At 35.8% G+C, this 15,473-nt stretch overlaps 1 protein-coding gene across 21 annotated transcripts in view; it reads left to right on the top strand.

Annotated features, from left to right (window-relative positions):
* LOC140921929 (uncharacterized) overlaps positions 1-15,473 on the top strand; it is a 64,832-nt gene that overhangs the window by 30,846 nt on the left and 18,513 nt on the right. For 10 of the 21 annotated variants that reach the window (XM_073371928.1, XM_073371934.1, XM_073371927.1 and 7 more), the window contains exons 2-8: positions 3,371-3,444; positions 8,119-8,172; positions 9,132-9,194; positions 10,071-10,133; positions 10,411-10,473; positions 11,344-11,406; positions 13,319-13,381. In XM_073371928.1, the coding sequence (XP_073228029.1) occupies positions 3,383-3,444; positions 8,119-8,172; positions 9,132-9,194; positions 10,071-10,133; positions 10,411-10,473; positions 11,344-11,406; positions 13,319-13,381 (431 nt within the window). In that variant the 5' untranslated portion in view covers positions 3,371-3,382. Of the gene's footprint in view, positions 1-2,630; positions 2,650-3,370; positions 3,445-8,118; positions 8,173-8,915; positions 8,930-9,131; positions 9,195-10,070; positions 10,134-10,410; positions 10,474-11,114; positions 11,129-11,343; positions 11,407-13,318; positions 13,382-15,473 lie in introns of those variants that run through there. The other 11 variants (XM_073371935.1, XM_073371933.1, XM_073371929.1 and 8 more) reach the window with 11 other exon arrangements.

The following is a 15,473-nucleotide window of genomic DNA, read 5'->3' on the forward strand; positions in this document are numbered from 1 at the left end:
CCGAAACTGACACGCGCGCTTTTCTTGTTGGCCATTGTGTATAAATTCAAGATCTCAAGAGGTGCTCTGAGGCGTATGTGAATAAATATAATGTCAAGGGGGACTTTTCAGTTCGATTGCAAGATGCAAACAAAGCAAATATTACCTCGCACACTGTCAGTGATGTATTTTGACTTCTTCTCATATATGCTTCTGATAAATTTCCTTAGCAACGAAACTACTTCAGAGGTAGCTATAGTGCACTTGTCGAAAAACACCTGTCAAGGGTGCTTTGTAAAGGAAATTCCATATTGTGGTTAATGAAATCCCCTTTCTCAGAACGTACATTGTACAATGTAGCCTAAGGCTAACTTTCCAGTCAATGGCATTAAATCTCACCTGTTTAGCATGGACAAAATAAATTGTGCCATATTGAAGTAGCTTGCCCTAAAAGTGTACTGTAAAATGTTTAGCCAAGCAATATGTGACTATATTTTATTGCCTTTGACAGCGTTTCACCCACTAATAAACCCTGGTATTCCTACCATTCAACTGTCGATTCTGTTTTCTGTATGAAGCTTTCTACTGTATCAAGTAGTGAATATACTTCTAATCTAGGTGATTTTGGGAGTTTCAAACTTCGCCCCACAGATGATGAGCAGAGGATCTTGTCTCCAGTGGGATACAAGTAGAAATTGAATAAATGATGACATGAGTCAATTATTCTCGATATGATAGTGTAACTAAGATACCAAGCTAGAAGGAAAATGAAAATACTAGCCGCGCTGACCATAATCCAGTCAAAGTAAAATGAAAAGTGACAATTGTTCGCTCAGAACATACAATCTATGCAATGAAGAGCATTTATTTATTAATTGTCGTCTTTTATTATTTTTTTTTCTTGAATGAATTTTGGGCTAAATATACTTGTTAGTCTCCCTAGCGTAGGCAGCGAGACTTATAATCTGCAAGTATTTTTTCTTCGTATTTAGGACACAAAAAGGGGGCGGTTGGGGTCCAAGGCGTTTGTAGCGGAGTAACGCATGTTTTGCGAAGAAAGCTTACGAAATATTAATTTAAACGCGAACTAAAGCTTTTCCGGAACGGGTCTGTTCACGAATTCTGTCGCTTGAAAGAGTCACTTGGTAACTTTGTAATAAGTGAACACTTGAGTGGTAAAAAAAAAAAAATGAAAAAAAAAAAAAAAAGAATCTTGATTAGAAAAGGCTAACTGGTCGAGTGTTTTAAACTTTTATTGTATGCGAAACTGCGGAATAAGAATCCTTGTGTGACCAAAGCCACGCATGTTTTGCGAAGAAAGCTTACGAAAGATTAATAAATGGATGCGATTTAGAGCTTTTCTGGAACGGGTCGGTTCAGGAATTCTATCGCTTGAAAGAGTTACTTGGTAACTTTGGAGCAAGTGAACACTTCAGTGGTCGAAAAAAAAAGGCTCTCTGATCAGAAAAGGCTAACTGGTCGCGTGTTGTAAACTTTTTTGGTATGCAAATGAGTCTTGTGATGAGCCTGCGGTTTATTTTTGGCGATCATTGAATTGATGTGCCATGTTCTCATCACGATGTAATTTCTCTCGAATCGAGCCCCTTGAATTTTCGTGTAATTTAGACATAATAAATTCTGCAAGCAGAATACTGCAATGCTAATCGTACTACGTGAAAATTAACTCTGCAAGACATCAACACGACACCGAAAGAACTCAAAACAGAGCGGGGTTGTAGCCATCGACAGCTGTTTCGCCCTCTCTGGGGCTCGTCAGTATAGCATAAAAACCAGAGATCAGGCTCTGATAAAAAATATCCGCGCACTCTGACTTTAGCCCTGACCCAGAACTCTTAACACCCACAGAATCACGCCACACCACGTGTCTTTTGGGGAGCAAGTTGATGTCTCGCACGCACGCGTTTTTGTATGCGACCGCAGTCGGATCTCCAGTGGTCGCTAACACGCGAACTAAACAATTCAGAAACAAATCGTCGAGCACGATGTAAAAAGTAAATATCCTGAAGAATACTCGACCGTCGATAAAGTACGAAGTGAAAAACCTTCAGCGAGTAAATCCTGTTTTGTCTAGAATTAATCACCTGACTTAACACCGATATTAAGAGCGTTTTTGTATTATCATAGCAACACAATACAGCTACCTGAATTTAGAGAGCTGAAAGTGATAGAACCAGATAAATTAATTAGATTAAATTAATTAGATAAATTAATCAGTTACCCTCGTTTAGGTGAACTAGCATGTAACTAAGATACCAAGAAGGGACACAAAAATATTAGCAAAGCTGATCATAATTCAGCCAAAGTAAAGTTGACAAGTTACAAAAGGTAGTTCAGAAGATTACACTTTACTAAGGAAAGATGAGAATCAAAGATATTTCATTATTTCTTTTCTTTTCTTGAAATATGAATTTTGGGCTAAATACTTGTTTTATCATAGCAACACAATACAGCTAAATGAATTGAGAAAGCTGAAAGCGCTTAAACCATCCATAAACAACTATATCAATCATTCCATTTCATGCTCGGAGGGGAGGAGCTCACCTTAAATGGTAATAACGAGAATTCTCAGTTGTGTATACATACGACCAAGAAAAAGGCCATAAACCAGAAGCAGAGTAACTTGAAGAAAGTTGCTTCCTGCATCAGTCCCCGCTGAAACTCATTTTAAGAAAGTCCACCGAGAAGGGATAGGTGAGTTTTAAAGTGTTTGAAGGAAAATCTTATTTTATCTGTCGTGTTCATGGGCATTGCCCGATAGTAACGTTACAACAACCTTTGTGTTTGTTCTTTGAGAAGCTGGCAAGAGTACGAAAACAGCTATTTTGGATGACTGTAGATTTGTAAACTTCATTTTCCCCTAAGTTCTCGTGGTAGGCTACAGAAGGGGTCAGTTTTAAGGGGTTAAAAGAAGGAAATTTTTACTTGTTGATATTTAAGGAGAGGGAATTGAAAGCTCTGCCAGGCCCTGCATCAGCGTTTGTTAAAGGGGCTTTAAAAATGACAACCATTCAGTGCTTATTTTTTCTACCCTAGGACCCTAGGCTTCTTCCTTCTCCCCCTTTTTTTTAAGAGCAAAAATTTAAAACGTCTTAGCGTAGTCCATTATGTGCAGTTAATCTTAATGAGAGCGACTTCTTTGAAGGATCGCTAATTCAAAGATGTTATTGCGAGTGATCTTACGTGGGCGGCAGGTTCATTTCCAATATAGTCACTTTCTGTTAGAACTAGGATTTTCACCGAAGAAATCATGCTGTGCATTAAATCAAACCCCTTTATTGTATCTTAAATGTTACGGTTTTGCTCTTTACAGAGTATCCGAGTGTTGCTTTTCACTAACACCAACTTATTTATACGCATTTGTGTTTTTCAGCAAGGTTCAATCATGTCACGTCTCGTTCTTGTTTTTCTTGCGATGCCGTTCGTCGTCTTCTTCCTACAAGAAAGGTTTGAGCACCCTATTATTACATAATGATGAGGGACTTTCCCTGCATGGTCTTCATCCCCTAAATGTCCACTTTACATGCTTCCCAGTACTTTGGTTTTCTTTTTAAAATAGCAGTGATGTCAAGATGACGTCATTTATTGCGTACATAATAAACAGAAACCATTAACCATTTCGGAGCCGCCATTTTGAATTACTCAGAAAAATATTCTCTTTTTTCCATTTCACTCAAAAACCGTATAAATCGTGGTAATTGTGATAGAAAATTTCATCTGTGTATCAAGGAAGCAAAAATATCCTCAAGTTATGAAATTCCGAGAGAAATGAGCGCTGTTAAAAACTTAACCTGGCATCTGTCATTTGGTTATTTTAAATTCACGTTTTTTCTCAAGTTAGTCACTATAAAGACAGTACTACATTAACAGTTATCATAAATTTGATAAAATAATACTAAACTAAGAGTAACAAAATAATTCAAAAAATTAAAATAGATTACGAATATTTTTAAAGAAAAATTGCAAATTAAAAAAAAAAATGGCTGCCAAAACTTAGTTGCCATGGTAACTTCAGCGTTGACGTACACGTCACGACTACTCTAAATGTTCCCAGATAATTTTTACGAAAATCTGCTAAGTTTGGCAGTGATTACTTGAACAGTTTTGAAGTTATTCAACTTTTTTTCGTTAGAGGGGACCTTAAATGTTCGCCCCAGGCCTGAATAGAATTAAAGGTGGCTTACTACAGTTTTCGGGTGAAAACTATCGACTTTCTTAACTTGGAACATTTTCAGCAACTGAATGTCTTTACCGAATTGTTACTCACTGCAATTGATGTAAATTATCATTTTATCTTCTAAAAACATTTTTTTTGCTCAGTATAACGCAAAATATAGTGACCAAGCACTAAAAAAAGGCATTGGAAACTAGACCTTTTAGGGCTTTTTTCTTGGAAACTAGCCATACGACCCCATTCCATCTACTTAAAAATAATAAGTTTTAGAGAGAGAGAGAGAAAATGCTGTGGACAGAATTTCCGTAAGAGACAAAAAACGTGGAGTTTTGGCTCTTTTTATAATAACTAAAGAACTGTTTATCGGATTTGCTGGAAAAAATGTTTACAGCTTCATCTTTATGTTCCCTAACAATCGTCAAAATTTGAACCTATATTAGCTATGTCATGCAACTAGATTTTGAGAAATTTAGCGTGGAAATTGTCTTTTTGCGACCCCCATGGACGAGAGCATTGCGCATGCGTCACCGTTCGGGAAAAACCCTGCTCATGAGATCGCGCGTTCACTCTGTTTTCCCGCCTTGGGAATGCCTTTGATTTGTAGCTCTGGCCACCATTCGTCAAGCTAAAAATGTGTTTTGGACTATCCGATCACGGTCTGTTACAGCGTGGCTACCACAAGCGAACGTTCACCACTGAAAAGGGAATATGGTGACATTAAATAGGATTTTTTAAACCTCACTTCATTCTGGATTTGTGGATGATAGTACTCCTTCACTTGTCAGTCTAGAGCTTTGTGTCGAAGTATTAGTGCAGTTAACAACATTTTTCTCGTTCAGTGAGGACTTTATTTGTTAAGAAGTGAACGTAGGTACATAGACTCTCCCCCCGATTACTAATGTGTGCAAACTGCATCGTGTCAAACCGCCTTCAGAAAAAGACTTCTCGACAATCTTTGTGGACAAAGTCTTTGCTCGTTCTCGCCAATCAGAAGTATTCGTCATGGGAGCTATAAAGGTACTGCATGATGTACGTCTGTACGTACGCGCGCGCGCATAGGACGAAATGAAATCTTTAATGTTCATTAAAGGTATCGTAATGATGCTGTAAAGAATTATTTTCGTTATCTTCAAGTTAAGATTAAAAGTTGTAAAAGTTTCTTTCCTTATTCTTTACGGCACTCACTTAAAGAATGTAATGAACCATTTAAGCGGTCTTTACGTTCCATAGTAAAGCTCACCAAAATATTTCTTTAAGAATCTTTAAGTTATTCTTAAAGGTGCCTTAAAATATCCTTTAAGGTCTTATCTTTGACTTAAATGTTCAGGATGTAACTTAAAGATGTAGGAAGGAAATTTCACGATTCCTGTGTTTGTTCCAGATAAATTTTTGCCCAATTTTCAATTAGTACCAGTTCGTTTTCTTTGAGCTCAAGATCATTACTGCTTGTACTATCTAACAGCACTGTATCTGTAGTAATTTATAAAGCCATACCAAATTAAAAAGCCGGGGTGTCTTGGTGTTTTCGTAAAACAGGACAGGTGGATAAACTGTTTCCCTTTTTCGTGGGCTTCCTCATTTTGGATGCGCACAATTAATGAGGCTTTGATCGAAAGTGTAATAAATACTAGACAAATAAAGAAACAATCTTCTGATCTCAGTTACGAACAATTACATTTCATTTTTGCTGTTGTGCACTGTATAACACTCTACAGAGCTAGAATACAATTTCATTATCGCTTTCATTTAAGCGGTTTAAAAAGGTAAATGCATTATTTTAAGAACACTAATAATAAGATTGGTACGTGTTTTATTCAGAATAAAACAGAAGTATACATCTGCGTATAGGTAAATAAATATTTGTACTATATATCATTTTTAACTATCTGTTCTTTTGTATCTCATTCGTATAAGTTCAGAAAATAATCCATTTTTGTTACCTTGAAATTAATTCAAATAAAATATTTTTGCATGAGTAGCATTGTTAAGTACTGATATTTTGAGTAAACTTGTGAAAAAATCTTCTCCAGATAATATTCCTATTTGTCATTTGCACATGATTGCTTTTGATTGTAGTTGTAGTTGTCTGCTACTGCCAGCAAAATTAATCACTTAATTAAAGTTTATCACCTACTCTGTCAGTGGCAGTGTTGTCAATGACCGAAATATGGCTTACCTTTTTCTTCTTAGAATAACTGTTTTGGAGAAACCTTTATTTTCACATTCGAAGAATTTTTAGATTTCACGCATTTAGGATTTATTGATGATACCTTGCAAAACACAGATCAAAAAAACGAAACCTATCCAGTTTGGTTGTGTTCCTTTGCCAGCTTCGGCTAGAAACCGAATGATATTGTCATTTTTATGTAAGCTTATATTTTTTTTCTCGTTTGTTTCTAGCACATATTTAAACTTGAGGTTTCATTACAAAAGCAACTGTTGTATTTTGAATTAAGCTAGAACAGAATCTGCAGGTACAAAAGTGATTATTATCCAATTGTTCATAATATAACGTTTTTTTAGTTGTCGAAAATAACATAGGTGACACGCCAGTGCGAAAATTTAATTCTCGTTGCCCGGTTCTTGAGCCGAAAACCTGCGAAAACCAAAAAGTAACAAAAAACAAAGTTTCTCATTTTCTGAACCTAAATATCTAAAAAGTTTGCCACAAAATTACTTTTTAGAAACCCCAGAATAATAGGGAATTGTTTTCGGAAGGTTTTCATATATTGTTTGATCTCGGGGTTATCCTTGTCTCGCTCGCGTGCGTTTTGTATGCGCGAGAGATCTTTCGTGGCCTGCTCAGCGCGCGTGTCACGCACGCTGTCATGAAAAAAAAAAAATTCTGTTGTAAGGCACCATAAATAGCCATAGCCATCGAGAAAGCACTGAACATAATATTTGTAGTTTTCTGTACAGAAAGCTTTCTCTTACCTTAAAAGCATCTATATAATTATTGAACTTGCCACTGATAGCCATCACGCATCAAATATATGCCAAGTTGTGTTTACCGACTACATTCATGATTACCTTGAAAAACAGACCAAAAACACAAGAACTACAATGACGACAATGAACTATTCTGTTAAAAGTAGATAAAAAAGAAACCTGTCGAATGTTTTACGGGTAAAATTCATATAAAACAGTGGATAGTGTTTTTCGCGCGCTCTGATTGGCTACTCAATCAGTGAATATCCTGCTCTATTCACTGACACACCTCCAGTTCCTTCGAGCGAGCGACGCCAAACTCGCGTAGGTTGCGAGCAAAATGCTTTCCCGGGTTGCTGCTGTAACAAACTAAGAAATTTCACAACTAATCAAGCAAGCTATTTCCGAAATACATAAAGAAAGGTGACGAAGTTCGGTTTGGAAGTTTTAACAGGTAAAGCTTTGTCTTTTTGACTTGAATAGTTATCGATAAAACCGGTGAAAAAGTTTTTGTTTACAAAATCAAATGCAAATTAAGCTTAAGTCTTGCGTTACTTTATTTAGTTGACTTGTTCATAAATAAGCTTTAAACTAAATTTAATAATCTTTGTTACAGAATTATTTTAAATACAAACAGAATTCACAACTCCCTTTGAAGAAACTTCCCCGCAAGAGCTAAACAAACGCCTTCAAAAGTTTTATTTGTCGCTAAAAAAAGGGACGACCGCGGCCGTTCGGTCATCGCGCGCCAAAATTGTAATCGTTGGCAACAGTAAATGAGTTAAAAATCATCATTTTTGTGCTCAATTATTTCACTGTTTTAGTATATACTAAAACAATTATTCACCTCAGTGTCGGTGGCTAGTATTGGGTATTTACCGAAGCCGCGAAGCGGCGAGGTAAATAACCAATACTAGCCACCTCCACTGAGGTAAATAATTGTTATTTATTTTTTGTCAAGAATTATCAAAGGATATATTATCCTCCAAATGAATTCATTTTTATTCCTTTTGTTTCAGTGATGCCGCCGCTTTAAAGCAAGACGCAAAGAAGCTTGATTCAGGCTATTACTTGTACGTATAAAAAAATGTTGGTATTTCCCATATTTCCATAGAAAACTTGTTGAACAGTTTACCTGAAAGACATAAAATCAGCTTGGCTAGATAGGTGACACCCCTAGCGCGGTCACTATTTTTCAATAGTAGCTTGGTTCGATAGTAGCTTGATTCAGATTATGACTAAAAGAAATGCTTATCTTTTATCAACTATCAACTGTTTTTGACAGTGACTGACGTTTCGACAACCTGTGCGGTAGTCATCTTCAGAGTCAACGTGACTGAGGTCAATAACCAGAGTGTAATAACATCGACTGACATGATGCAACTCACTCCGACTCTGAAGATGAATTAGCAGACAGGTTAACGAAATGTCAGTCACTGTCAACAACAACACTCCTATCTTAGGACTAAGTTCACCCGGACGATTAAACTCAACAAAAACTAATGTTAGAATAATTTATCAACTTAAAAAAAAAGGAGATTAATTTAAGCGATAAAGTTTAGGCACTTTGCTTTTAAGGAGAAAACTTGTCATGTGGAAATGGGTCGACAATCTCCTGTCTGAGCTATCCTGGGTGACGCAACTTCCATTCCCATACAAAATTTGGCGAAAAGTTTACATTAAGAAATAGAAACTTGGCTCGCTTAGGAAAATGACATGCCTTGGCGGGATACCCCTTTTCAATTTCGGGGTCAAACTCCAAGGAGGGGTTTTTAAGGTTGGAATCATCATTGTCTATCAGTAAGATATGTTTCAGTGATGCTGCATCTTATTATGAAACCTTCAATATCACATGGTTTGGCGGAATCACTATCAACGACAACGATGAGTTAATTTATCGTTTTCTGGGTTGGGCGTATCTCTTGTCTACAATGATTGCTCCAACCAAATAAACGGTCGTGGTTTTTATTGGTAATTAAAACAAAGTATAAACTTCCCTTTTATGAATTCAATTGTCTCGGCTATATTTCAGAGATTCTGGTTATTATCTCGATAACAAGAAGAACGCAAAGAAGGATGATTCAGGCTATTACCTGTACGTATAGAAAAATTTTGGCTTTTCCCATATTTCCATAGAAAACTTGTTGAACAGTTTACATGAAAGACATAAAGTTACCTTGGCTAAATTGGTGACAAGACTAGCCCTTTCACAATTTTTTTAAATAATAGTAGCTTTGTTCGATAGTAGGTTGATTCAGGCTATTACTAGAAATACGTTTATCTTTTATCAACTACATTAACATCTCTAAAGTTAACAGAGGAAAGAACCGACCTTAAAAAAAACAACAAAAAAAAACAACAACAACAACAAAAAAAACCAAGAGAAGGACAGCTTTTAAAGCACTGTCAATAAAATCGACGAGTTGACATTATTCAAAACCATATTTTAATGGTTCCCGCTACCTGCACAAAAAGGAATGTTGGGAAAAAGATATTTAATTGATAATGTTAAGTAACTTTTATTTTAAGGAGAAAACTTGTTTTGTGTAAAAGGGTCATTTGCCTGTCTGATCTAACTAAGTGAGCCAACTTTGATTTCCATACAAAATTTGGCTCAAAGTTTTCATGCAGAAAAAGAAAGTTGGCTTGCCTAGAAAAACGCCTTGCCTTTTCGGACTACCATTTTTCAATTGTAGGGTCAAACTCCGACGAGGGGTTTGCTAGGTTAGTAGAATCATCATTTTCTATAAGTAAATTATGTGTCAGTGAAGCTGCCTCTTATTACAATATTTTTAATATGAGAAAACACAAAATGACATTGTTTGAAAACACTATCAACGACAATGCTGAGTTAATTTATCGTTTTCTGGGTTGGGCGCATCTCTTGTCTATAGTGCGTGGTTTTTATTGCTAATAAAAACAAAATTTAAACTTCCCGTTTATAATTTCAGTTGTCTCGGTTATCTTTCAGCGATTCTGGTTATTATCTTGATAACAAGAAGGACGCAAAGAAGGCTGATTCAGGCTATTACCTGTACGTATAGAAAAGTGTTGGTATTTCCCATACTTTTCATGTTATGTTTCAGTGATGCTACCTCTTATTATGTTAACTTTTATATGACGAAACACAAAATCACATCGTTTGAAACACTATCAACGACAACGATGAGTTAATTTAGTTTTCTGGGTTGGGCGCATCTCTTGTCTACAATGATGGTTCCAACTGAATAAACGGTCGTGGTTTTTATTGGTAATAAGAACAAACTATAAACTTCCCGTTGATGATTTCTATTGTCTCTATTACCTTTCAGAGATTCTGGTTATTATCTTGATAACAAGAAGGACGCAAAGAAGCTTGATTCAGGCTATTACTTGTACGTATAAAAAAATGTTGGTAGTTCCCATATTTCCATAGAAAACTTCTTCAACAGAGTTTACATGAAAGACCTAAACTAGTTAGCTTGGCTATATTGGTAACACGCCTGGCCCGGTCACCTTTTCTCGATAGTAGCTTTTTTCGATAGTGGGTTGATTCAAGCTATGAATTGAAAAATGTTTATCTTTTATCAACTAAATCAACATCTCTTAAGTTAACAGAGGAAATAACCGACCATCAAAAACAGAAAAACACACCTTTTAAAGCACCGTCAATAAAATCGACAAGTTGATTTTGTTCAAAACCATATTACAATGGTTACCCGCTACCTGCACAAAAAGTAATGTTAGAATATTTTATCATCTTTTAAAGAAAGAAAGAATTTTAATTGACAAAAGTTAAGGCACTATCATTTTTAGGCGAAAAATTGTCATGTGTAAAAGGGTCACTCGCCTGTCTGACCGAATTAAGTGAGCCAACTTTAATTTCGATACAAAATATCGCAAAAAGTTTTCATTAAGAAAAGAAAGTTAACTCTCCTAGAAAAATGACTAGCCTTTCAGGATTAACCTTTTTCAATAGTAGAGTAAAACAGGGAGGAGGGGTTATCTGGGTTGGAATCATCATTGTCTCTTTCAGTGATGCTGCCCCTCACTATGATAACTGTAATATGAGGAAACACAAAATCCCATAGTTTCAAACATTATCAATGACAACGATGAGTTAATTTATAGTTTTCTTGGTTGGGCGCATCTCTTGTCTACAATGATGGTTCCTACCGAATAAACGGTCGTGGTTTTTATTGGTAATAAAAAGAAAAAATTTAGCCTTCCCTTTTATAATTTTAATTGTCTCGGTTATTTCTCAGAGATTCTGGTTATTATCTTGATAACAAGAAGGACGCAAAGAAGGATGATTCAGGCTATTACCTGTACGTACATAACAATGTTTGTATTTGTTATATTTCCATAGAAAACTTGTTGAACAGTTTACATGAAAGACAAAGTTAGCTTGGCTAGATTAGTGACACGACTAGCCCTTTCACTATTTTTTAAATAGTAGCTTGGTTCGATACTAGCTTGATTCAGGCTATTACTAGAAATGTGTTTATCTTTTATCTGCTAAATTAGCCTCTCCAAATATAACAGAGGAAATGCCCAACTATTAAAAAAATCAGAAAAACAGCTTTCAAAGCACTGTCAATAAAATCGACAACTTGACTTCATTCAAAACCGTATTGCAATGGTTACCCCCTACAAGCACAAAAAATAATGTTGGCATAATTTATCAACTTTTGAAAAAAGAAACACATTTAATTGATAGAGTTAAGTTACTTATATTTAAGGAGAAAACATGTCATGTGTAAAAAAGTCATTTGCCTGTCTGATCTAACTAAGTGAGCCAACTTTGATTTCCATGTTTTTATTAAGAAAGTTGGCCCGCCTAGAAAAATGACTTGCCTTTAGTTAGTTTCCGGATTACGCTTTTTCAATTGTAAAGGGTCAAATTCCGAGGAGGATTTTTCTAAGTTGGAATCAACATTGTCTATTAGTAACTTGCGTTTCAGTTATGTGGCCTCTTATTAAGATAACTTTAATTAGAGGAAACACAAAATCACATCGTTTGAAACACTGTCAACGACAACGATGAGTTAATTTATAGTTTTCTGGGTTTGGCTCATCTATAGTCTACAATGATGGTTCTAACCGAATAAACGGTCGTAGGTTTTATTGGTAATAGAAACAAAATGTAAACAGTCCCGTTTATAATTTAATTGTCTCGGTTATCTTTCAGAGATTCTGGTTATTATCTTGATAACAGGAAGGACGCAAAGAAAGCCGATTCAGGCTATTACCTGTACGTAAAGAGAAATGTTTGTATTCCCCACATTTCCATAGAAAACTTGTTGAACAGTTTACATGAAAGACATAAGGTTTAACTTGGCTAGATTGGTGACACGCCTAGCTTCTTCACTATTTTTGAACAGTAGCTTTGTTCGAAAGTAGCTTGATTCAGGCTATTAGTAGAAACACGTTTGTCTTTTATTAACTAAATTAACTTCTCCAACGTTAATAAAGGAAAGAACCGATCTTCAAAGAAAGAAAAAAGGGGGGCTTATAAGCTTGATTCAGGGTATTACTTGTACGTATTGAAAAATGTGTATCTTTTATCAACTAAACCAATTTCTCCTCAGTAACCAGAGGAGATAACCGACCAACAAAAACAGAAGCACAGCTTTTAAAGCACTATCAATAAAATCGTCAACTTGACTTTATTCAAAACCATATTACAATGGATACCCGCTACCTGCACAAAAAGTAATGTTGGCATAATTTATCAACTTAAAAAAAAATTCTTAAAGTTAAGTTACTTTTGTTTTAAGGAGAAAACGTGTCATTTGTAAAAGGCTTATTAGCCTGTCTGATCTAACTAAGTGAGTCAACTTTGATTTCTATGCAAAATTTGGCAAACAGTTTTCATTAAGAAAAAGAAAGTTGGCTCGCCTAGAAAAACGACTTGCCTTTTCGTATTAACATCGTTCAATTGCTGGGTCAAACTCCGAGGAGGGGATATCTAGTTTGGAATCATCATTGTCTCTAGTAACGTATGTTTCAGTGATGCTGCCTCTTATTTTGATAACTTTAATATGAGGAAACACAAAATCACATCGTTTGAAACACTATCAACGGCAACGATGAGTTAATTTATTGTTTTCTGGGTTTGGCGCATCTCTTGTTTACAATGATAGTTCCAACCAAATAAACAGTGGTGGTTTTTATTGGTAATAAAAACAAAGTATTAACTTCCTGTTTATACTTTCAATTGTCTCGTTTACCTTTCAGTGATTCTGGTTATTATCTTGATAACAAGAAAGACGCAGAGAAGCTTGATTCAGGCTATTACTTGTCCGTATTGAAAAATGTGTACCTTTTATCAACTAAACCAACATGTTCTCAGTTATCAGAGGAGATAACCGACCCCCCCCCCCCCCACAAAAAAAAAAACAACAACAACAACAACAACAACAACAGAAAACAGCTTTTAAAGCACTGCCATGAAGAAAATCGAGAATTTGACTCTGTTCAAAACCATATCACAATGTTTGCCCGCGCGCTCGTTTCAAAAGTAGGTTGAGTTTGATTGTCTGGGTGAACGTAATCCTGAATAGGACTGTTGTTGTTAACAGTGACTGAGGTTTCGACAACCGGCGTAGTAGTCATCTTCAGAGACGAATGACGTGATACAACTCACTCTGACCCTGAAGATAAATTACCAGACATGTTGTCGAAACGTCAGTCACTGGCAACAACAACACTCTTATTTAGGACTACCTTCACCCGGACGATTAAACTCAACAAAAACTAATGTTGGAATAAATTATCAAGTTTTTAAAAAAGAAATTAACTTAACTGATAAAGTTAATGTGTAAATGGGTCACTCGCCTGTCTGAGCTATCCTGGGTAAGGCAACTTCGATTCCCAGGCAAAAATTGGCGAAACGTTTACATAAAGAAACAGAAAGTTGGTTCGCCTAGGAAAATGACTTGCATTTTCGGGTTACCCTTTTTCAATATTAAGTTCAAACTTTAAGGAGGGTTTTTTTGGGTTAGAATTATCATTTTCTATCAGTAAGTTATGTTTCAGTGATGCTGCCTCTTATTATGATACCTTTACTATGACGACAAACAAAATCACATCCTTTGAAACACTATCAATGACAACGCGGAGTTAATTTATTGTTTTATTTGTTGGGCGCAACTCTTGTCTACAAAGATGGTTCCAATCAATTAAACGGTGGTGGTTTTTATCGGTAATAAAAAGAAAATTTAAACTTCCAGTTGATAATTTCAATTGTCTCGGTTGTCTTTCAGAGATTCTGGTTATTATCTTGATAACAAGAAGAACGCAAAGAAGGATGATTCAGGCTATTACCTGTACGTATGGAAAAATGTTGGTACAATCGACTCCAGATAACTCGAACCTTCAAAGGAAATCGAAAAAAAGTTCGAGTTATCGGGAGTTCGAGTTACCGGGAGTTCGAAGAAAATAGCCGAGAGTAAGATCAAAAACAGTTTTTACTGCACAGTGAACATTTTAATCACATTTAGTTGTAGAAATGTCTAGTGAAAATTCAAAGATACTTTTAGATTATAAATCAGAACGTAAAGTAACAACACATCGCCTAAATAGAGCATGCGTTTTACTGTTTTGAGAGGGAAAGCTGCTTCATATTAGCCTGTGACAATCAACATTAGTCTCCGCTAGTAAACTATACTCCTACAACACGTCAATGGGAAACTAGTCCAAAATTCAATGTGCCGGAAGTCAGTAGACGGCTTTTTTCCCGACTTTTTAAGGGCTTAAAACATGGCTCGAGTTATCGAGGGTAAAATTATATAGAAAATGACCTGAAGGGAAACGAAAATTGGTTCGAGTTAGCGGGAGTTCGAGTGATCGAGGGTTCGAGTTACCGAGGGTAAAATTACAGTGAATGTATGACGGAAATCCAGGGAAAATCGATTTTGGTTCGAGTTAGCGCGAGGTTCGAGTAAGCGAGGGTTCGAGTTATCGGGAGTCGACTGTAGTTCCCATGTTTTCATAGAAAACTTGTTGAACAGAGTTTACATAAAAGACCTTAACTAGTTAGCTAGGCTATATTCGTAACACGCCTAGCCCGGTCAATTTTTTTAAACAATAGCTTTTTTCGATACTAGGTTGATTCAGGCTATGACTTGAAAAATGTTTATCTTTTATCAACTAAATCAACATCTCTTAAGTTAACAGAGGAAATAATCGACCATCAAAAACAGAAAAAACACACCTTTTAAAGCACAGTCAATAAAATCGACAACGTGATTTTGTTCAAAACAATATTACAATGGTTACCCGCTACCTGCACAAAAAGTAATATTAGAATATTTTAAACACTATCAATGACAACGCTGAGTTAATTTATCGTTTTATTTGTTGGGCGCAACTCTTGTGTACAATGATGGTT

This window comes from Porites lutea, chromosome 12, assembly GCF_958299795.1.
Source record: "Porites lutea chromosome 12, jaPorLute2.1, whole genome shotgun sequence".
NCBI lineage: Eukaryota > Metazoa > Cnidaria > Anthozoa > Scleractinia > Poritidae > Porites > Porites lutea.